The sequence below is a fragment of the Saccostrea cucullata genome, unplaced genomic scaffold, assembly GCF_032062105.1.
Source record: "Saccostrea cucullata isolate Sc308-1 unplaced genomic scaffold, CSIRO_AGI_Scuc_v1 ctg6030, whole genome shotgun sequence".
NCBI classification, from domain to species: Eukaryota; Metazoa; Mollusca; class Bivalvia; order Ostreida; family Ostreidae; genus Saccostrea; species Saccostrea cuccullata.
Window position 1 is genome coordinate 1,977 of NW_026929363.1, and position 23,764 is coordinate 25,740.

Below are 23,764 nucleotides of genomic sequence, written 5' to 3' on the forward strand. Positions count from 1 at the left end.
TATTACCTGTAAAAAGGAATTTTTGTCACAGGGGGCGAAAAGATGTTTTTAAAATATTTTCCGATTTTCGTTGATTTCTATAGCGAAAAACACAAGTTTTACCAAAATTTTAAAGTTATCCCTCTTTGTTTTCCCAAATAAGTAATGTTTTATAAAAATCCATATAATTATCTATAAACATTTTTAAAAATTCATCGAATATGTTAACTTTTGAAAATTGACTTGGAGGTAGGCGGGAGAACAATACTATCGTTCGCAGTTCTTTGAAGCCCTTCACCGCTAAACGGTGACGTCTCCATATGTGTGAAAAATTCTCGAGTGGGACGTTCAACAATATACAATCAATCAATCAATCCATCAATCAAATGTTACAACTCTTACAACTGACAACTATTCGTATGTGATCTGATAGATCTCTCTTAAGACTCCTCAATTTGTATTGATTGTATAATTCTTATCAAGATTGACGTTATAATTCTAGAAACTTTAAATTTTTGTAAGTTATTATCTTATTGCAGCTTCTAAGTAACACTATGGACATTTATTGTTGACTGCATGTACTTATGCGTATTTATGTAAATAAAGAAATATATGTGATCTAAATGTTTACAGAGTTGTGGTATTTGGGTTTATTACAATTGTATAAATGAACGAGTCTTTAATTTCCGGGTTATGGTTTCTAAGCACCCTCTAGTGACGACTATTAGCCTGATCCTCATCAGAATAAGATTTGGCTCCCAAAAGCGTGGTGTAAAACTTTTATAGTAAATGTAAATAGAATTCTTTGTGCTTCAATATTGTTTAGGAACCTCTGATGTTTGATTGCTAAAATAAAACTTTTAAGAAATTGAGATTTCAGCATCTCACCTTAATGCAATCACATCGTCTCGGGTCTTTCCTTCAGACGTCGGAAAAAACAACCTCGAAGAGTTCTTAGGACATAGGACACAGACTATCAATTATTTTGCTAAACATATCTCTTTTATGCAAAAATTGATTTAAAAAATCACACCGTCTCAAATTACTTGAAACCTGGCACAGAGTAAGAAGAAAAAAAATTTCAGGCTCTCGGGGAAATTCATAGTATGCAGGTTCTGCTATGGCATCGCAAATAACACCTAACCTGTTTTTTTTTCCCACTTTCTCTTCGGGGAAAGGGTAAATATGGGCCTCTTTACACCCTTCCTACTACGCGTTTCAGTGCAAAATTTCCCATCATTATCAATTTTATATTTTCTTTCAATCCCTGTCCTTTCCATCTATGCCCAAAAATAACACCATTGCACTTCATAAACATCCCAAAGGATTTTTTAAGAAGAAAGCTCTATTTTTAAACAGGTACTACTTAATGAAATAGGGGTAAAATTAGTAGTCTGTAAATGAAATAAGGGTAAAATTAGTAGTCTGTAACCTTAACATAATGCGCATGTTAAAAATTTATACATCTTCCTACTTAATCAAAAACAGAATAGACGGATTAAAATTCCCTTCTGTAGTATATTTTAGGTAATATCTTTACATTCAATTACGTTAAACCCCATACTCCACAGATAAGAGGTATTTCAACATTTATTTCAAAGTTTGTGAAAAGGGGGGGGGATGTCGTCTACGTATTACATTCGAGGTTGTTTTTCCGCTTGTTGGAAAGGCCCGAGAAGTTGCGACTGACCTTAATGTTAAGCTCAGTCACATTTATTATACTAAGGATGAGATTCATACAATTTATAACAGATAACTGGGATTTTTGTAAGAAAAGAGCTTTACCTATACATTTCAATAACAACTTCCAAAATTAATTCTTGCGAATAAACTGAGAACATAATTAGACACTCAGAGCATTATATCTATAGGTAAAATTTAATTATGATAAGGAGACTTATCTGTTTTTGAAATCCATCAATACATCAATTTGATGATATTTTGGAAATAAAAAGAGAACAAGAAAAAGTGTTTGAAACAATTCTTTTAATTTGATTTTCGGTCATGAATCAGGTCAATTTCCTCGAATTTCAGGACCAATCCAGGGAAAGAGTTAGTCTCTTCGACATCGTCTATTGCAGACATTGAAGGTATTCCCGCAGTTAGCGACGCAGTCCCGTCTCCTCCTGGCCTTCAGTTTCTTACAACTTTCCTCACAGTCTCGGCGAGCGGTTCTGCAGCGAACAGTGCAAATATCAGCCACCGCTGTTGACACGATCATTCCAACGACCAGCAGAGAAACCAATAGTTTGACCTGAAAATTGGTAAGCAGCCATTTCTGATGTATAGTGGAAAAACCAAATCAAGAGCAGATAACGAAATTAAAATACTGTAAATGAAATGTTTCAAATACATTTGAGAAAAGATACATTCTTCAGATAAAAATTGAGATTTCCTGAACGTTCGTGAACATTTGATATATGTTCATAAAGTGTTTATTTGGATGGCACAATTTATAGAAGTAATCGTAAAATTTCCCTTCACAAAACTTCTTTTACTTACGTTCATTTTGCTCTCAATAAGGGACAATGCCTCTAATCTGCGGGAAATATAACTTTTTTGTCATGAAATGAACATTTTCTGACAGAAAGCATACAAGAAGCTTAACATTACAGTAAATATATGAAAAAAACGTACCTTTTGACAATGTTCGAAGATTTACTGTTAGAAAGACTGGGCTTTTATACTTTCTATTTATGAGATATTGACAAATATTAAATTATGATCTGCCATCACCATCGTTAATTTTGTAACATCTCTCTTGCATTATCGGGTCATTAACTTCAGAGATGTGGGCTTAGTTAACCTAGTACTAGTAACTTTAAGTTTTAATAGTTTTTGGACACAACAATACATTTCTTTCTAAAGTTGTATTTTACTCAACAGTTAAATCGGTCCTAGAATTACTCACAAATTGTTCAACAGCGGTTTTTACAGGAAAACCCTAGTTCATTTAATAACGTGTCTTCTCTTTCATATTATGCACACTGTCTGGCATACTTCTCAACAAAGATGTATTGTTTTTGTAGTTGAAATAGACGGTTTCCCTTAATGTTTGCCCTTTTAGAAAAATTTCAGATGCCTTAAAATACGGGAAAACGTGACATAGTATTCAACTCAACTATATTGAAATACTATACCCAACCTTTATGGGATTAAATATAACTAAACATTATGGAGTCAATGTCTTGTTGACAAATTGTAGTTTAAGGAAATTTGATCCTGAGCTTCTGAGCAGATTTTGGTCTGAATCTTTATTTCTAAACTTCTGCATCATTTTTGAGTTCTAATATTAAACCTGGATTCTACTATGCAAATTGAATAAAATTTTCCGTTATTTCCCATCATGACAAGGAGCACACGGCGGGTGGGACCGGTCGGCAGGGAATGTTCACTCCTCCATGGCACCTGATCACACCTCTGATGTTCTGGAGGTCCGAATTTGCTCTGCTCCTATTTTGTATTGTTTTATGGACTTTTGATCTCGAATACTGTTCGTTATCTCCGTATATTTCATTGTTATTGTTTTATCCCTGGCGTTACTATTTAGACTCTTTATATTAAAAGATATGAAATCACAAGCCATTTTATCTATAAAATCATATACTTTCATTAACATTTATAAGGTAATATCATTGTAGTGCTGTTTTGGTGGTAATTGAAACACATTTATCATTTCTTATTAATATTTGAACAAAATAACTTTTGTGCTACTTTTATGTCCTTTGTGTTAGGAAAATATCCTTCGTGTTACTAACACATTTTTACTGAGTTAATTTTTTCCCCCACAATTATATCGAAACCTGCAAAACAATCCTGTTGTCATCTACTACAAAGTATATTTGAAGCCAGTGTTTTGTGCTGAGGTAAAATGATGTATGCTTTAAATTTATATGTAAGAATGATCTAATGTTACAAACCGGTCACGGTAGCCTAGTGGTAGAGCGTTCGATTCGTGATCACGGGAGGCCCGAGTTCGATTCTCGTTCCCGGCGCCGCGTCAAACCTAAGACGTAAACACAGGTAGTCACTGTTTCTTCGCCAAGCGCTCGGCACTAGACGTGAAAGTCACGGGTCTTTCGGATATGATTTTAAAAACGTAGGCCCAGTGTCACAGTAGGCGTTGGCGCGATAAAGAACCCTCACTGCTAAATGGCCGTGAGTGCCGAGTATAGGTCTAAATTTGAAGCCCTTTACCGGCAAACGGTGACGTCTCCATATGAGTGAAAAATTCTCGAGTGGGACGCTCAACAATACACAATCAATCCATCCATCAATCAAATGTTACAATTCTTACAACTGACAACTATTCGTATGTGATCTGATAGATCTCACTTAAGAATCATCAATTTGTATTGATTGTATAATTCTTATCAAGACGTTGGCGTTATAATTCTAGAAACCTGAAATTTTTGTAAGTTATTATCTTATTGCAGCTTCTAAGTAACACTATGGACATTTATTGTTGGCTGCATGTACTTATGTATATTTATGAAAGTGATCTAAATGTTTACAGAGTTGTGGTATTTAAGTTTATTACAATTGTAGAAATGAACGGGTCTTTAATTTCCGGGTTATAGTATCTAAGCACCCTCTAGTGATGACTATTAGCCTGATCCTTATCAAAATAAAATTTGGCTCCCAAAATTTGGTGTAAAACTTTTATAGTAAATGTGAATAGAATGTTTTGTGTTTCAACATTGTTTAGGAACCTCTGTTGTTTGATTGCTAAAATAAAACTTTTAAGAAATTGAGATTTCAGCATTTCACCTTAATGCAATCACATCGACTCGGGTCTTTCCTTCAGAGGTCGGAAAAAACAACCTCGAAAGTTCTTAGGACATAGGACACAGACTATCAATTATTTTGCTATACATTCCTTTATAATGTAAAAATTGATTTTAAAAAAATCCCACCGTCTCAAATTACCTGAAAACTGGCACAGAGTAAGAAGAATTAAAGTCCAAAATAATTTTCAGGCTCTCGGGAAAATTCATAGTATGCAGGTTCTGCTATGGTATCGCAAATAACCCCTAGAAGCTTTTTTTCACTTTCTCTTCGGGGAAACGGTAAATATGTGCCTCTTTACACCCTTCCTACTACGCGTTTCAGTGTAAAATTTCCCATTATTATCAATTTTATATTTTCTTTCAACCCCTCTCCTTTCCACCTATGCCCAAAAATAACACTATTCCACTCCATAAACATCCCAAAGAATTTTTAAGAAAAAAGCTCTATTTCTAAACAGGTACTACTTGCGTGGTCAATGAAATAGGGGTAAAATTAGTAGTCTGTAACCTTTCCATTATCCGGATGTTAAAAATTTATACATCTTCCTATTTCATCAAAAACAGAATAGACGGATTAAAATTTCCGTCTTTAGTATCCTGGCGTCATGGGTTTCCGATAGTCTAACAATAACAGCGGTCCTAATTTTTTTCAAGTTCAGTCAAAGATTTTCAGACTCTTTCAATTTTGAACCCTGGGCTTTTCATTAAAAATCACTGACAAAAAATGGGCATAAAGTCGACATCATATGCATTTTCTAGCTAACAGTAAAATGGAAACCGTAATTGACCAATCAAAAGGAGCGTCATATGTTTCCGATAGTTTGATTCGTCGATAAAGTTCTTTACTACAATAAGGTGAACAGCTAGGGCAATAATCAAAATGAAAAGTATATCGTAAAAATATATTAAATATATTTAATCATGTACACATAATTAATATTTATTGTATTAACATGCAATACCAGATGATGATAATGCTTGGAAAACAGATGTTTCAGTGAGTACAATTTCTCTCCATGCGCACAAACGTTATTTAAATGCAATTACATTTTATTGTAGATGTCATTTATTCACAGCATGGACAATTTAAAAATGATGTGTTTTTCCTGACAGCACAAACAGGTGAACAGTCCTGGAGATGAACCCAAGGTCCAAATGACTCACATTGAAACCATTTGAAAAATGCAATTTCATAAAAAATTCTTGACTTTACTCACAAATTCTTACAGACTCAACACTTGTAATTTTCGCTCATCTGCAAATAAAAATTCTTACAGACACAACCCTTCTCATTTTCACTCATCTGCTATTCATATCCTTCCTCATCTGAGTTTAAAATATAATCAACTGAAATGTTGAGTGAATCAGTATAAGGTTGATGAAAGATATGGTCCAGGTTGTTAAAACTATGGTTCCTGTTTAGTTTTGGTCAGTGGTTTTTCCACAGTTTTTGCAGTTTTAGAAGATAATGTGTTGTATGATTTTTTTTAAACGGCACGATATATTTTAGGCAATATCTTTACATTCAATTAAGTTAAACCGCGTACTCCACAGATAAGAGGTCTTCCAACATTTATTTCAAAGATTGTGAAAAGGGGGGATGTCGTGACATTCGAGGTTGTTTTTCTGCTTGTTGGAAAGGCCCGAGAAGTTGCGATTGACCTCAATGTTAAGCTCAATCATTTTATTATACTAAGGATGAGATTCATACAGTTGATAACAGATAACAGGTATTTTTAAGAAAAGAGCTTTACACACCTATATATTTCAATAACAACCTCCAAAATTAGTTCTTGCGAATAAACTGAGTACATATTTAGACACTCAGAGTATCATATATATAGGTAAAATTTAATTGTAATTAGGAGACTTATCTGTTTTTGGAATCCATCAATGTGATATTTTCGAAACAAAAAGAGAACAAAAAAACGTGTTTGAAACAATTATTTTAATTTGATTTCGATCATGAATCATATCAATTTCCTTGGAATTTCACGACCAATCCAGAAAGTGAGTTAGCCTCTGCGACATCGTCTATTGCAGACACTGAAGGTATTCCCGCAGTTAGCGACGCAGTCCCGTCTTCTCCTGGCATTCAGTTTCTTACAACTTTCCTCACAGCCTCGACGAGCGGTGCTGCAGCGAACAGTGCAAATATCAGCCACCGCTGTTGACACGATCATTCCAAGGACCAGCAGGGAAACCAATAGTTTGACCTGAAAATTGGTAAGCAGCCATTTCTGATGTTTAAAGGAAAAACCAAATCAAGAGCAGATAATGAAATTTAAATACTGCAAATGAAATGTTTCAAATACGTTTGAGAAAATATACATTCTTCAGATAAAAATTGATATATCCTGTACGTTCATGAACATTTGATATATGTTCATAAAGTGTTTATTTGGATGGCACAGGTTATAGAAGTAATCGTAAAATTTCCCTTCACAAAACTTCTTTTACTTGCGTTCATTTTGCTCTCACTAAGGGACAATGCCTCTAATCTGCGGAAAATATAACATTTTTTTCATGAATTGAACACTTTTGTGACAGAAAGCATACAAGATACATAATATTACAATAAATATATGAAAAAACATACAGTACCTTTTGACGTTGTTCGAAGATTTAAACTCTCTTAGAAAGATTGGGCTTTTATACTTTCTATTTATGAGTTATTAACAAACATTAAATTATGATCTGCCATCATCATCGTTAATCTTGTAACATCTCTCTTGCATTATCTGGTCATTAACTTCAGAGTTGTGGGCTAAGTTAACCTAGTACTAGTAACTTTGAGTTTTACATAGTTTTTGGACACAACAATACATTTCGTTCTAAAGTTGTATTTTCGACGGATTTTTCCGTTATTTCACGATCATGACAATGAGCACACGGCGGGTGAGACCGGTCAGCAAGGGATGCTCACTCTTCCATGGCACCTGATCTCACTTCTGATGTTTCGGAGGTCCGTGTTTGCTCTGCTCCTATTTTGTACTCTAATCTAATCTGCGGAAAATATAACATTTTTTTCATGAATTGAACACTTTTGTGACAGAAAGCATACAAGATACATAATATTACAATAAATATATGAAAAAACATACAGTACCTTTTGACGTTGTTCGAAGATTTAAACTCTGGTAGAAAGATTGGGACTTCTATAACCTGTGCCATCCAAATAAACACTTTATGAACATATATCAAATGTTCATGAACGTACAGGATATATCAATTTTTATCTGAAGAATGTATTGTTTTATGGACTTTGATATTGAATACTGTTCGTTATCTCCATATCCTTCTCAACACTTAAATCGGTCCTAGAATTGCTCACAAATTGTTCAACAGAGGTTTTTACAGAAAAACCCTAGTTCATTTTGATAATGTGTCATGTCTTTCATATTAAACACATTGTCTGGCATACTTCTCAACAAAGATGTATTGTCTTTGTTTAATACAAAGAACAGTTCAATGGTAATTGATGAATTGTCTTAATACAAGCGCTAAACAATAAATTATCAATAATTCCAGCTCTTGAAGAAAAGGGGGTAGACGATATTTTCATTTGAAATCGGAGTTTCAAGCATCACCATATTTTGAAATAGTCTTGGATACGATTAAATTTTCTTTATATCTTTTCTTATGTTTTAGACAAATAAATAAAACATAAATATATCAATAAAATATAATGTTCTAGTTGTAAATCGCTTTGAAATTGGTGGAAAATGAGCATTTTTTGTATAGTTTTTTGTCAATGAACATATGCCCCCCCCCCCCCCCCCCCCCCCCCCCCCCATGTCACACAAAAAGTTTTGGTATGGATTTGTGTACTGACAGTCCATTTTTCCTGTAAAAAGGAATTTTTGTCACACGGGGCGGAAAGATGTTTTTTAAAATATTTTCCGTTTTTCGTTGATTTCTATAGCGAAAAACACAAGTTTTACAAGAATTTTAAAGTTATTTCTCTTTGTTTTCCCAAATAAGTAATGTTTTATGAAAATCCATTTAATTATCTATAAAAAATTTTTAAAAATTCATCGAATATGTTAACTTTTGAAAATTGACTTGGAGGTAGGCGGGAGAACAATACTATCGTTTGCAGTTCTTTGAAGCACCTTCACCGCTAAACGGTGACGTCTCCATATGAGTGAAAAATTCTCGAGTGGGACGTTCAACAATATACAATCAATCAATCAATCCATCAATCAAATGTTACAATTCTTATGCCTAGGTCACATTTAAGCCGATGGTCGGACGACAAAATTTTTTTGGTCTTGTCGGCTGAAAGAACATGATCGGCCGACTCAGTATCGGGCGAACGGAGCAGTCACATTATTTCCTAGGGACACCGATGACTTGTATAGATAACACAAAAAATCTTTTTCTCTCGAAATCAGCAATATTTTTTTCAAAGATCTATATTCAGATAGGTGATGTGAGTAATGTTTGCAAGGCAAAGTGACAGAATCTTATAAAATTGTGACTCAATGTTGAAAATGTGTGCAAAATTTTGTATGGAATGGCATAAAAACGACAAATGGTGCATATCTAAGCAGCAAAGAATACTTAAGATTTCTTCATATCTTACGGATTAATTATTTATGTTATTTCCGTTCATAAAATATATATCAATCCATGCACCAAAATTTTGTTTGTGTTATGTATCCCTAATAGGTTAGATATTCATAAGTCGGCCAATCGTCGCCGGATCATCTAGCTCTGAGCTACAGTTTGATTTTAACCGTCGGCCGAAATTTTAAACAATCTTATTGCCTAACGACGGACGACCGACTTAATAAACTGACCGCCGAAGGTCGGACGATGATCGAAGGTCGGTCGACGGATAACTTCAATTGAGGAAATCGGCCACCGACGCAGGAAAAATTATAACTTGGACCGATGGACACAAAATTAGTCGGCCGACAAAAAAAAAGAGGTCAAAATCGGCCAAGACAACGGCCGATGAACTGACGACTGTCACCCGAAGAATCCCGTTTTTGCTTCAAAACCCGTCGGCCGTTGGTCGTTTTTGGAAACGGGGGTTTTACAACTGACAACTATTCGTATGTGATCTGATAGATCTCTCTTAAGACTCCTGAATTTGTATTGATTGTATAATCCTTATCATGACGTTATAATTCTAGAAACTTTAAATTTTTGTAAGTTATTATCTTATTGCAGCTTCTAAGTAACACTAGGGACATTTATTGTTGGCTGCATGTACTTGTGCGTATTTATGTAAATAAAGAAATATATGTGATCTAAATGTTTACAGAGTTGTGGTATTTGTGTTTATTACAATTGTATAAATGAGCGGGTCTTTAAATCCCGGGTTATAATTTCTAAGCATCCTCTTGTGACGACTATATGCCTGATCCTTATCAAAATAAAATTTGGCTCCCAAAAGCGTGATGTAAAACTTTTATAGTAAATGTTAATAGAATGTTTTGTGTTTCAACATTGTTTAGAAATCTCTGATGTTTGATTGCTAGATTAAAACTTTTAAGAAATTGAGTTTTAGCATCTCACCTTAAGGCAATCACATTGCGTGGGTCTTTCCTTCAGACGTCGGAAAAACAACCTCCAAAGTTCTTAGGACATAGGACACAGACTATCAATTATTTTGCTATACATTCCTTTATAATGTAAAAATTGATTTTAAAAAATCCCACCGTCTCAAATTACCTGAAACCTGGCACAGAGTAAGAAGAATTCAAAATTCAAAATAATTTTCAGGCTCTCGAGAAAATTCATAGGATACAGGTTCTGCTATGGCATCGCAAATAACCCCTACCCTGTTTTTTCACTTTCTCTTCGGGGAAAGGGTAAATATGTGCCACTTTACAACCTTCCTACTACGCCTTTCACTGCAAAATTTCCCATTATTATCAATTTTATATTTTCTTTCAACCCCTCTCCTTTCCACCTATGCCCAAAAATAACAACATTCCACTCCATTCCAAACTGGTACTACTTGCGTGGTCAATGAAATAGGGGTAAAATTAGTAGTCTATAACCTTTACATAATCCGGATGTTAAAAATTGTGAAAAGGGGGATGTCGTGGCGTCTAAGTATTACATTCGAGGTTGTTTTTCTGCTTGTTGGAAAGGCACGAGAAGTTGTGATTGACCTCAATGTAAAGCTCAATCACATTTACTATACTAAGGATGAGATTCATACAGTTGATAACAGATAACTGGGATTTTTGTAAGAAGAGAGCTTTACACACCTATATATTTCAATAACAACCTCCAAAATTAGTTCTTGCGAATAAACTGAGTACATATTTAGACACTCAGAGTATCATATATATAGGTAAAATTTAATTATAATTAGGAAACTTATCTGTTTTGAAATCCATCAATACATCAAATTGTTGTGAAATTGTGATGAAATTTTGGAAAGAAAAAGAGAACAAGAAAAAGTGTTCTAAACAATTCTTTTAATTTGATTTTCGATCAGGAATCAGGTCAATTTCCTCGGATTTCACGGCCAATCCAGGGAAAGAGTTAGTCTCTTCGACATCGTCTATTACAGACATTGAAGGTATTCCCGCAGTCAGCGACGCAGTCCCGTCTTCTCCTGGCTTTCAGTTTCTTACAACTTTCCTCACAATCTCGGCGAGCGGTGCTGCAGCGAACAGTGCAAATATCAGCCACCGCTGTTGACACGATCATTCCAACGACCAGCAAGGAAACCAATAATTTGATCTGAAAATTGGTAAGCAGTCATTTCTGATGTTTAATGGAAAAACCAAATCAAGAGCAGATAATGAAATTTAAATACTGCAAATGAAATGTTTCAAATACGTTTGAGAAAATATACATTCTTCAGATAAAAATTGATATATCCTGTACGTTCATGAACATTTGATATATGTTCATAAAGTGTTTATTTGGATGGCACAGGTTATAGAAGTAATCGTAAAATTTCCCTTCACAAAACTTCTTTTACTTACGTTCATTTTGCTCTCACTCAGGGACAATGCCTCTAATCTGCGGAAAATATAACATTTTTTCATGAAATGAACACTTTTCTGACAGAAAGCATACAAGATGCTTAACATTACAATAAATATATGAAAAAACATACCTTTTGACGTTGTTCGAAGATTTAAACTCTGTTAGAAAGATTGGGCTTTTATACTTTCTATTTATGAGTTATTAACAAACATTAAATTGTGATCTGCCATCATCATCGTTAATCTTGTAACATCTCTCTTTCATTATCTGGTCATTAACTTCAGAGTTGTGGGCTAAGTTAACCTAGTACTAGTAACTTTGAGTTTTACATAGTTTTTGGACACAACAATACATTTCGTTCTAAAGTTGTGTTTTCGACGGATTTTTCCGTTATTTCACGATCATGACAATGAGCACACGGCGGGTGAGACCGGTCAGCAAAGGATGCTCACTCTTCCATGGCACCTGATCTCACTTCTGATGTTTCGGAGGTCCGTGTTTGCTCTGCTCCTATTTTGTATTGTTTTATGGACTTTGATATTGAATACTGTTCGTTATCTCCATATCCTTCTCAACACTTAAATCGGTCCTAGAATTGCTCACAAATTGTTCAACAGAGGTTTTTACAGGAATACCCTAGTTCATTTTGATAATGTGTCATGTCTCTCATATTAAACACATTGTCTGGCATACTTCTCAACAAAGATGTATTGTCTTTTCAGTTGAAATAGCCGGTTTCCCTAAATGTTTGCCCTTTTAAAAAAAATTTCACATGCCTTAAGATACGGGAAAACATGACATGGTACTCAACTGAACTATATTGAAATACTTCTCCCGACCAATATGGGATTAAATGTAACTAAACATTATGGAGTCTATGTCTTGTTGACAAATTGTAATTTAAGGAAATTTGATCCTGAGCTTCTGAGCAGATTTTGGTCTGAACCTTTATTTCTAAACTTCTGCATCATTTTTAAGTTCTAATATTAAATCTGGATTCTACAATGCAAATTGAATGAAATTTTCCGTTATTTCCCGATCATGACAAGGAGCACACGGCGGTGTAACCGGTCGGAAGGGAATGCTTACTCCTCCATGGCACCTGATCACACCTCTGATGTTTTTGAGATTCGTATTTGCTTTGCTCCTATTTTGTATTGTTTTATGGACTTTTGACCTTGAATACTGTTCGTCATCTCCATATGTATAATTGTTATTGTTTTATCCTTGGTGTTACTATTAAGACTCAATATATTAAAACATATGAAATCACAAGCCATTTTATCTATAAAATCATATATTTTCATTAACATTTATAAGGTAATATCATTGTAGTGCTTTTTTGGAGGTAATGGGAACAAATTTATCATTTCTTATTAATATTTGAACAATATAACTTTTGTGCTACTTTTATGTCCTTTTTGTTCGGAAAATATCCTTCGTGTTACTAACACATTTTTACTGAATTAATATTTCCCCAACAATTATATCGAAACCTGCAAAACAATCCTGTTGTCATCTACTACAAAGTATATTTGAAGCCAGTGTTTTGTGCTGAGGGAAAATGATGTATGCTTTTAAGTTTATATGTAAGAATGATCAAATGTTACAAACCGGTCGCGGTTGCCTAGTGGTAGAGCGTTTGCTTCGAGATCGGGAGGCCTGAGTTCGATTCTCCTTCCCGGCTCTGCATCAAACCTAAGACGTAAACATAGGTAGTGACTGTTCCTTCGCCAAGCGCTCGGCACTAGAAGTGAAAGTCACAGGTCTGTTGGATATGACCTTAAAAACATAGGTCCTGTGTCACGGTAGGCGTTGGCACGATAAAGAACCCTCACTGCTCAATGGCCCTGAGTCCTGAGTATAGGTCTAAAGAAATACGCACGCTAACTCTCGATTCCCGCTTACATTTTGGAACCGTTTAATTCAATATAAATAGCAATTTGGCCATAAAATCTTTGTTTAATACAAAGAACAGTTCAATGGTAATTGATGAATTGTCTTAATACAAGCGCTAAACAATAAATTATCCATAATTCCAGCTCTTGAAGAAAGGGGGGTAGACGATATTTTCATTTGAAATCGGAGTTTCAAGCATCACCATATTTTGAAATAGTCTTGGATATGATTAAGTTTTCTTTATATCTTTTCTTATGTTTTAGACAAATAAATAAAACATAAATATATCAATAAAATATAGTGTTCCAGTTGTAAATCGCTTTGAAATTGGTGGAAAATGAGCATTTTTTGTATAGTTTTTTGTCAATGAACATATGCCCCCTCCCCCCCCCCCCCATGTCACACAAAAAGCTTTGGTATGAATTTGTGAACTAACATTCTATATTACCTGTAAAAAGGAATTTTTGTCACACGGGGCGGAAAGATGTTTTTTAAAATATTTTCCGTTTTTCGTTGATTTCTATAGCGAAAAACACAAGTTTTACAAGAATTTTAAAGTTATTTCTCTTTGTTTTCCCAAATAAGTAATGTTTTATGAAAATCCATTTAATTATCTATAAATTGTTTTTAAAAATTCATCGAATATGTTAACTTTTGAAAATTGACTTGGAGGTAGGCGGGAGAACAATACTATCGTTCGCAGTTCTTTGAAGCACCTTCACCGCTAAACGGTGACGTCTCCATATGAGTGAAAAATTCTCGAGTGGGACGTTCAACAATATACAATCAATCAATCAATCCATCAATCAAATGTTAAAACTCTTACAACTGACAACTATTCGTATGTGATCTGATAGATCTCTCTTAAGACTCCTGAATTTGTATTGATTGTATAATCCTTATCATGACGTTATAATTCTAGAAACTTTAAATTTTTGTAAGTTATTATCTTATTGCAGCTTCTAAGTAACACTAGGGACATTTATTGTTGGCTGCATGTACTTGTGCGTATTTATGTAAATAAAGAAATATATGTGATCTAAATGTTTACAGAGTTGTGGTATTTGTGTTTATTACAATTGTATAAATGAGCGGGTCTTTAAATCCCGGGTTATAATTTCTAAGCATCCTCTTGTGACGACTATTAGCCTGATCCTTATCAAAATAAAATTTGGCTCCCAAAAGCGTGGTGTAAAACTTTTATAGTAAATGTTAATAGAATGTTTTGTGTTTCAACATTGTTTAGAAATCTCTGATGTTTGATTGCTAAATTAAAACTTTTAAGAAATTGAGATTTCAGCATCTCACCTTAAGGCAATCACATCGCGTGGGTCTTTCCTTCAGACGTCGGAAAAACAACCTCCAAAGTTCTTAGGACATATGACACAGACTATCAATTATTTTGCTATACATTCCTTTATAATGTAAAAATTGATTTTAAAAAATCCCACCGTCTCAAATTACCTGAAACCTGGCACAGAGTAAGAAGAATTCAAAATTCAAAATAATTTTCAGGCTCTCGAGAAAATTCATAGGATACAGGTTCTGCTATGGCATCGCAAATAACCCCTACCCTGTTTTTTCACTTTCTCTTCGGGGAAAGGGTAAATATGTGCCTCTTTACACCCTTCCTACTACGCGTTTCACTGCAAAATTTCCCATTATTATCAATTTTATATTTTCTTTCAACCCCTCTCCTTTCCACCTATGCCCAAAAATAACACCATTCCACTCCATAAACATCCCAAAGAATTTTTAAGAAAAAAACTGTAGTTTTAAACTGGTACTACTTTCGTGGTCAATGAAATAGGGGTAAAATTAGTAGTCTATAACCTTTACATAAATCGGATGTGAAAAATTGTGAAAAGGGTGATGTCGTGGCGTCTAAGTATTACATTCGAGGTTGTTTTTCTGCTTGTTGGAAAGGCACGAGAAGTTGTGATTGACCTCAATGTTAAGCTCAATCACATTTACTATACTAAGGATGAGATTCATACAGTTGATAACAGATAACTGGGATTTTTGTAAGAAAAGAGCTTTACACACCTATATATTTCAATAACAACCTCCAAAATTAGTTCTTGCGAATAAACTGAGTACATATTTAGACACTCAGAGTATCATATATATAGGTAAAATTTAATTATAACTAGGAAACTTATCTGTTTTGAAATCCATCAATACATCAAATTGTTGTGAAATTGTGATGATATTTTGGAAAATAAAATGAGAACAAGAAAAAGTGTTTGAAACAATTCTTTTAATTTGATTTTCGATCATGAATCAGGTCAATATTTTCGGATTTCACGACCAATCCAGGGAAAGAGTTAGTCTCTTCGACATCGTCTATTACAGACATTGAAGGTATTCCCGCAGTCAGCGAACGCAGTCCCGTCTTCTCCTGGCCTTCAATTTCTTACAACTTTCCTCACAGTCTCGGCGAGCGGTTCTGCAGCGAACAGTGCAAATGTCAGCCACCGCTGTTGACACGATCATTCCAACGACCAGCAGAGAAACCAATATTTTGATCTGAAAATTGGTAAGCAGCCATTTCTGATGTTTAATGGAAAAACCAAATCAAGAGCAGATCATGAAATTCAAATACTGTAAATGAAATGTTTCAAATACGTTTGAGAAAAGATATATTCTTCAGATAAAAATTGAGATTTCCTGAACGTTCGTGAACATTTGACATATGTTCATAAAGTGTTTATTTGGATGGCACAATTTATAGAAGTGATCGTAAAATTTCCCTTCACAAGACTTCTTTTACTTACGTTCATTTTGCTCTCACTAAGGGACAATGCCTCAAATCTGCGGAAAATATAACATTTTTTTCATGAAATGAACACTTTTTTGACAGAAAGCATACAAGAAGCTTAACATTACAGTAAACATATGAAAATACATACCTCTTGATGTTGTTCGAAGATTTACATTCTGTTAGAAAGGTTGGACTTATATACTTTCCATTTATGAGTTATTGACAAACATTAAATTATGATCTGCCATCATCGTCGTCAATTTTGTAACATCTCTCTTGCATTATCTGGTCATTAACTTCAGAGTGTGGGCTAAATTAACCTAGTAACTTTGAATTTTACATAGTTTTTGGACACAACAATACATTTTGTTCCAAAGTATTTTACTCAACAGTTAAATCGGTCCTAGAATTGCTCTTAAATACTAGTGATTCAACAGAGGTTTTTACAGTAAAAATCTGGCTCATTTAGATATTGTCTTTTCTTTCATATTAAACACATCGTCTGGCATACTTCTCAACAAAGATGTATTCTGTTTTCAGTTGAAATAGCCGGCTTCCCTAAATGTTTGCCCTTTTAAAAAAATTTTTTCAGATGCTTAAAAATTGTCGAGAAAAACATGACATAGTCGTCAACTCAACTATATTGAAATACTATACCCAACCTTTCTGGGATTAAATATAAGTAAACTTTATGGAGAAAACTAAACTTAATGGAGTCAATGCCTTGTTGACACATTGTAGTTTAAGGAGGTTCGATCATGAGCTTCTGAGCAAATTTTGGTCTGGACAGTTATTTCTAAAATTCTGCATCAGTTTTAAGTTCTAGCATTAAATCTAGATTCTACAATGCAAATTGAATAGATTTTTCCGTTATTTCCCGATCATGACAAGGAGCACACGGCGGCTGGATCGGTCGGCAGGGGATGCTCACTCCTCCATGGTAACTGATCCCACCGTTGATGATTTGGAGGTCCGCATTTGCTCTGCTCCTGTTTTGTATTGTTTAATGGACTTTGATATTGAATACTATTCGCTATCTCCATATCCTGCATTCCATGAAAAGACGGCGGTTGAATTTGAACTACTATATATAGTACTGTTAATTTTAGATTCCTATTTTAATATGCTGGTTGAACAGACAGCTGTTTTTTGTAGTGAAATGTTGTATACTGGTTCTGAAATATCTATTTAATTATTTCTTATGAACTCTTTCAATGAAATTTGACAAAAATAGTAAATATATTCTGAAAGTCTAGAAAAAAAAACTGGAGAGAACGATCATAGGCAGTTATGCCTGCTGTTCAATCCATATCTATGAATGAATATATTTTAAATTAAAAAAAAACTGAGCCAATTTTAACATAAAATTGACACTTTTTTGTAATACCTAATAATTTACATCATATACCTCCACTTTTGATGTTCTTTTCTGAATATTTAAGGCAACTTTGACCTATCTGCTTACAGTCAGCAAAAGTTAGAGACATTAACATATTTTTTTTGCTTATTTAATTTTCAATGCCAGAAAAATCACAACCGGTTACAAATTGCCATCCCTATTTTTTATAAAAACATTCAAATCAACAACAACAAAATCATTAACAGTTCATAGAAATGCATATCAAACACCCTGATATTCTGTCTTAAATAAATGATGAATAAATAATTGTTCATGACATTGTTTTTAGTTGCAAAATACAGTCTGTCCACTTCAGAGTAAAGCAATGATTTCGCTTCTGATACTAAAACAAGTAACAGTTCTTGATAAAAATGCAGTGTTGCAGTGTTGTGTCATACCATATAATGAATAATGGCAGCTATGATTATGCTAACGTTCTCTGAGCCACACCCCTAAAGTCAAGTACCAGATGATGCAAGAGAAATGTTACAAATTTAACATTGGTGACAGATAACTATTCAAAGTTTGCTGATAATTCATCTATGTATAGTATAAAAGTCCCACTTTTCTGAACAGAATACAGTTCCTTCCAACGACGCATATCGGTATGTATTTCACGTTTCACAGAGATGTTAAAATTCTAGCAAGTTTCAGAACTTTATCAATAAGTTCTTGAGATCCTAACCAATGATCATTAAATTAGAACCTATCGGTAGATTCTTTTTATTATGGTATTATCTTTTATCTATCACAGATATTGTCTGAATCGTTTACCAAGTGCATAATGAACGTAAGTAAAAATAAAAATTTTCAGTAAAATAGATTTTTGGTTCCCTTCGTTGCAATTTATACCTTTCAAAGGAGATACGGGTTTTTCTTATCAGTAAATTGACATCCTATTGCAGTTGAATTAAAAATCCTTACCATCGAATTACATGTATGACTAATGTACATTTAACTGTTAGAATAAGATTGTTCATTTAACTGCATTCACATTTAATTAAATGAGCTTTCATATGGTTTCTCCATCTGACACAAGAAATGTATAAAATATTATCTGACTTACTTTCTTCTATACCTTTAAGATCAAACTATTGGTTTGTCTGCTGGTCATTGGAATGATCGTATCAACAGCGGTTTCTGATAATTGTACAAATCGCTGCAATGTCGCTCGCCGAAACTGTCAGAAAAAATGTGAAAAATTGAGTTCTAGTAAGAGGAGACGGGAATGCACCGCTACCTGCGAGAATACCGTCACAACCTGCAACAGACGATGTCGAAGAAACTGATTTAAGTCATTTCCAGCATAGATTGTTTGATTCTAAGAAAGAATGATTTGTGTTTGTTTGGGAATCAAATAAAAACAGATGCTTCTAATGAAAATGTCATGCTTTCTTTTTACAATCAGAGAGTTTACAAAACCCTGCCCTCAAACTAGAATATTAAAAGCTCTGTAATATTAATTTACTTGTAAATATCCTGCCTTCTTTTAAAAATCGTTAATACTCAGAAAGTAAGCTCGTCCTACCGAATCACCTGGGTGGAAAACTCCATATTCAGATAAATGTGAAATATTTTTTTCTATACATTGGGGAATTTGATGATGAAAAAGCTAAAGTCACTCAATTGTCATATAGATTACTTCTAAGAAGCTGTTAGATTAGCAATGTAAGGAAGCCGACTGGGGTTTTATTGTGCGAAAACTCGATAGCGAAACTCTTAATTTTATAAAATATCTTACTTACATTGACTTCAATGTACATGCCAAGTTTGAGAAAAATCTACCATCCAGGTATTTAAAAGGACCGTCTCAAAATACAGGTACATCTACTATAAAGGAAACTGCCAATGTTTCGCAATTTAAAGCAAATTATACGAAAACTACTATAGACTTTTTGCTCAGATTATAATTTATGATGAGTAATACTATATTATACATTATATGTAAGAAACACAAAATTCTATACTGTCTAGTTTTACGACGTCAATCTACCTATCAGTTAAAATATCCTTTTAAAAATCGGTCTTAAAAATTGTAATTGAATTTTTCAACCTGTAATTTCTCAATATTGTTAAATTTGTTAATTACGCTCGTAAATGGAAAAAGTTGCTATAAAACAGGAAATGCGCTTCATTTTACTATAGTGCGTGAAGTGTTGCGCAATGGAAACTTGAGTCGCCCCCCTTAATGACAATTTAAATCGAAAGTCGAATTCTCTATAGAATCTAAAATATGTATCGTTAATTCAGTGTTAGAAGTACCAATTAGCCAACCTATTTTTATATTCATATGAAGCAGAAATTTTTCAAAATCTTGCTTTAACTTCAAATTTTCAATCGTCAACTTTCCTCATTTATGAATCAATACACCCTTATCATCTGCAAATGGGGTTTGATTCTATAAGCAAAAGCTAGCTTGCACGAACTTTTTCTTAAACAGGGTTAATTATTGACAAACAAGTTGATGAAATAAGAATAAGGGGACGAAGGATGTATGGTCACATGACTCACCTCCTATCTGGTTACAACTGCATAAGCTACAAACTCTTTCATTTCTTTGAGTACCATTCCATCTACCTTTTTCAATTGGAAGGTGGTGATTTGTGGTTCTAAACGTAAAAGTTTTTCTAAATTTAAATGATAACAGTGTTAAATATTTTTCGCACTCAAAATTGGTTTTAAAAATTCTATAATTTAAACTTTTTGAAGATTCTTGGACTTCACTATTCCACTTTTGAATATATTGGTCTTTTAATCTTTGTTTGACTGTAGCAGTTATCCATTCTACATTATAAAAATATTGTTCGCGCTCATACCAGATATTTGATAAACCACATCTATCAAAAATCTTTTGTACAAATGAAATCCATGAGTTTTTCATTTCCTCTTTATCATGTTGTTTACGTAAATACATATATACTATTCTACATAATTTGTTTTCTTTTCCATTCACAAGTTTTGCCCAATATCTTATCATTCTTGAGTAAATATTTATGTGTAATGGAAACCTTCCAGTTTCTCCATAAATCATATAACTTGGAGTGTTACTTTTCGAATTCAATATATGTTTTAAATAACGTTAATGCACTCGTTCAATAATATCGATATTTTCATAACCCCATATTTCACAGCCATATAACAATACTGGTAAAATTACTTTATCAAACAAATCCAATTGACATTCGAAGGGGATATTAAACTGCCTAATTTTACGTATCACACCATACATTGCCTTTTGTGCTTGTTCGCATAGGTGTTTTCTTGCTTTACATAATGAGCCTGTACGAGAAAATACAATCCCCAAATAATTGAAATTCTTGGCTACTTCTATGACTGCCTTTATATGTAAAAAAAATTAATATTCTTTGGCTGTCTACCTTTGAAAAAATAAGTATCTTTGTTTTCTTAATATTAATACATAATTTCCATTCTTCACAATATTTGCAAAATTCATTTAATGCTCTCCGAAGATCTCCAGCAGTTTCCGCAATCTTATGAATTCAAAAAATAAAAGGAAAGAATGTTATTACATTAATAACATATGTCCAGGCATATAAAAAGTTTTGGACCTAGATTTAAATGTAAATGATATTTCAATCATGAACTAATATCTATCAAAATTCATATAACTTCTAAAAAAAATTAAACAACAATATATCCTTTATTATACTTTATTCAATTTTTAGCTGGAATCATAACCACATTTTGAGATATCACAGTATGCAACTTTGATATTCATACAAATTTATAAAACATCACTTGACCAATTGATTTAGTATGTTCTCGTGCAAGAAAGCAAGTGAAACTACACTTCTTGAACTTAATACACACAGGAGTATCTATATCTTTTCAAATTCTTATCAAAGAAACAGACATAGATAGTATATGTATGTTATTGTTCTTTTTTCCAGCTACATATATATATTACAGCCGGGGTCTTTATCAAGCCCATAAGGACCCTGTAGTTCACGGTGAGTGTACGTCTATGCAATTTCTCCCGATTCATTCAAACGAAGCGCTGATACAGAATCAGACGAGAAATCAGTGAAAACAATCTTTTCATTTTTAATGCTAGTCAGATATCGCAATCCTTTTGTTTTATGCTGGTAGACTACATCTGGACCACCCTCTCCATTTTTATTCATTTTTATAATGAGAGACTTCTCAGACACAACATAAATATGTTCCCCAACAATGGTGATTCCTAGTCAAGATTTTCCAACATTCAGCGAACCCAAAGGTTGAAAATTGTTTTCTGAAAATCTCTGAACATGTGTTATTTGGTCATCGCACTGGGTAACGTAAAATGCGTCCATGTCTGCTTCGATATCCCTTGGAGAAGGTCCAACATTGAAAGCTATCTCGGGCGTGTGCTTTAAATTTGTTTAAAAAAAAATGACACAGTGTGATTTTCCATAATCTGTGCACAAAATATTACCACTGCATGTAAACGCGCAACCCTTCACTTTGTTGAACATAACATCACTTTATGAGATAAGTGTAAATTTAATTTTTTTAATGTTTGTTATTTCGCATATTTTTCTTGAAGATTCCAACAGCGTAATATTCCCAAGTTTCAGTATTTTTTTAAACTTATTAGATAGCTTTGATGACAAGGTGAATGATGTTTCATTCACTGGATATTTTGCCATCAGATCAACCTTTTCTCGCACCATGTTGCAGACTTGAACAAACTTTAAGGCATTGTAATTACCTTTGTCATTTAATGACTTAAGGAGTTTCATCAAATATTCCAAAAAGTCATTTCGGTCGGTAATGTCAAGTTTTCCTCCTTCCAACTTCCGCACTGCATCTTTTCTTTTCTTTGCAATCTCATTGATATAATCTTCCATTAACTTATTCAGATAACAAATTATTTCTTGTTGGAAATTCTGTGCTTTATTGGTAATTCTTTCAGACATGTCATCAACAGCCAAAGCATTTCCTTCTTCATTCTTTTTAGCTTCTCCTAATTCATTTTTTATTCTTTTGATGTCATATAATAATGCTTCTATAAAACCTTGTCTTTGAAGATTTTCTGCAGCCTCTTCAAAGGTGACAAGTTTGTCACATTTTTTATGTTCTGAGCTAATGCACACTGCGCAACACAGCGTATCATGATCATTACAGTAGAACTCTATAGATCTTCCTTCGTGTTTGTCACAAAAAGTTGTGTCATTATTTTCTTTTATTTTATGTGATCCTATTTCAGAGATCAAACATATTTCATGATTCTGACTGGCTAAATTTCTGCGATGATATTTTGCGCAAAGTTTGCAAAGGGTTTCCTTACATGTAAGACAGTAATCGGTTGCTTCTTCGTCTTCGTTTTCCCTTCTACAAGCCCAGCAGGTTGTAAAAGCTTCACTCTCTTCTGTTAACTGAGCCAGTATAGTACTTACAGGAAATCTTTCTGCCCAGTGATCCAAATCATCTGGTTGTCCCGAAGAAGGAACAAATTCACGACACAACGGACAAGAAAATCCCAATGGTACATCTTTTTGTTCACATGTTGACAAAATGTGAGAACTTAAGCACTGGTGACAAAATGAATGAGAGCATGGCAGACATCTTGGGACTTTGAACGGTGCCAAACAAATGGAGCACAATTTAAGGTCTAAAAATTTTGACTGCATGTAAGCCGAGGCCATGTCTTGTCTATATGTTATTAATAATCCGTTTTGTCAGTTTCATTAGTCTTTATGGTAACAGGAAGTCGCTATACCCTTGTCTTTCTTTCTGATAGTAATAATTTCACGGAAGAAATATCGAAAGTGATGAAATGTCAAACCCAATGCATTTGAAAATAAAATTGTAGAAGTAATCGAAAATGAGGGTCAATGCATAGGCGTCGGAACTGGGGGGTGGTCAGAATTTTTTTTTATCTTACACTTTCAATTTGCTTCTGCCGCTAATACATTGTTTGGAAATGTGGTTTTCACCCTTTATTATAATCATATAAACTTGTTA

General features: G+C 33.7%; 1 protein-coding gene and 2 long non-coding RNA genes across 3 annotated transcripts; 1 reads left to right on the forward strand and 2 right to left on the reverse strand.

Moving 5' to 3' along the window:
• Window positions 1-2,111: 2,111 nt before the first annotated feature.
• Window positions 2,112-16,006, forward strand: LOC134280609 (uncharacterized). The gene is made up of 4 exons (XR_009994937.1): window positions 2,112-2,243; window positions 6,813-6,995; window positions 11,308-11,490; window positions 15,987-16,006. It is a non-coding gene; the product is annotated as an uncharacterized LOC134280609 (long non-coding RNA).
• LOC134280611 (uncharacterized) lies at window positions 2,124-2,526 on the reverse strand. Its single transcript, XR_009994938.1, has 2 exons — window positions 2,482-2,526; window positions 2,124-2,233 (listed from the first exon to the last, which is right to left on the reverse strand). It is a non-coding gene; the product is annotated as an uncharacterized LOC134280611 (long non-coding RNA).
• A 5,573-nt stretch (window positions 16,007-21,579) lies between the features above and the next one.
• Window positions 21,580-23,432, reverse strand: LOC134280612 (transcription intermediary factor 1-beta-like). The gene has a single exon (XM_062763055.1). It carries the CDS (start codon window positions 23,428-23,430, stop codon window positions 22,282-22,284), a length of 1,149 nt encoding a protein of 382 aa, XP_062619039.1. The 5' UTR covers window positions 23,431-23,432; the 3' UTR covers window positions 21,580-22,281.
• Between the last annotated feature and the right edge of the window lie 332 nt (window positions 23,433-23,764).

What these genes read in the sequence shown, in the direction of transcription:
- LOC134280612 (XM_062763055.1), bottom strand. Translation starts at nt 23,430, where the DNA reads ATGCAGTCAAAATTTTTAGACCTTAAATTGTGCTCCATTTGTTTGGCA.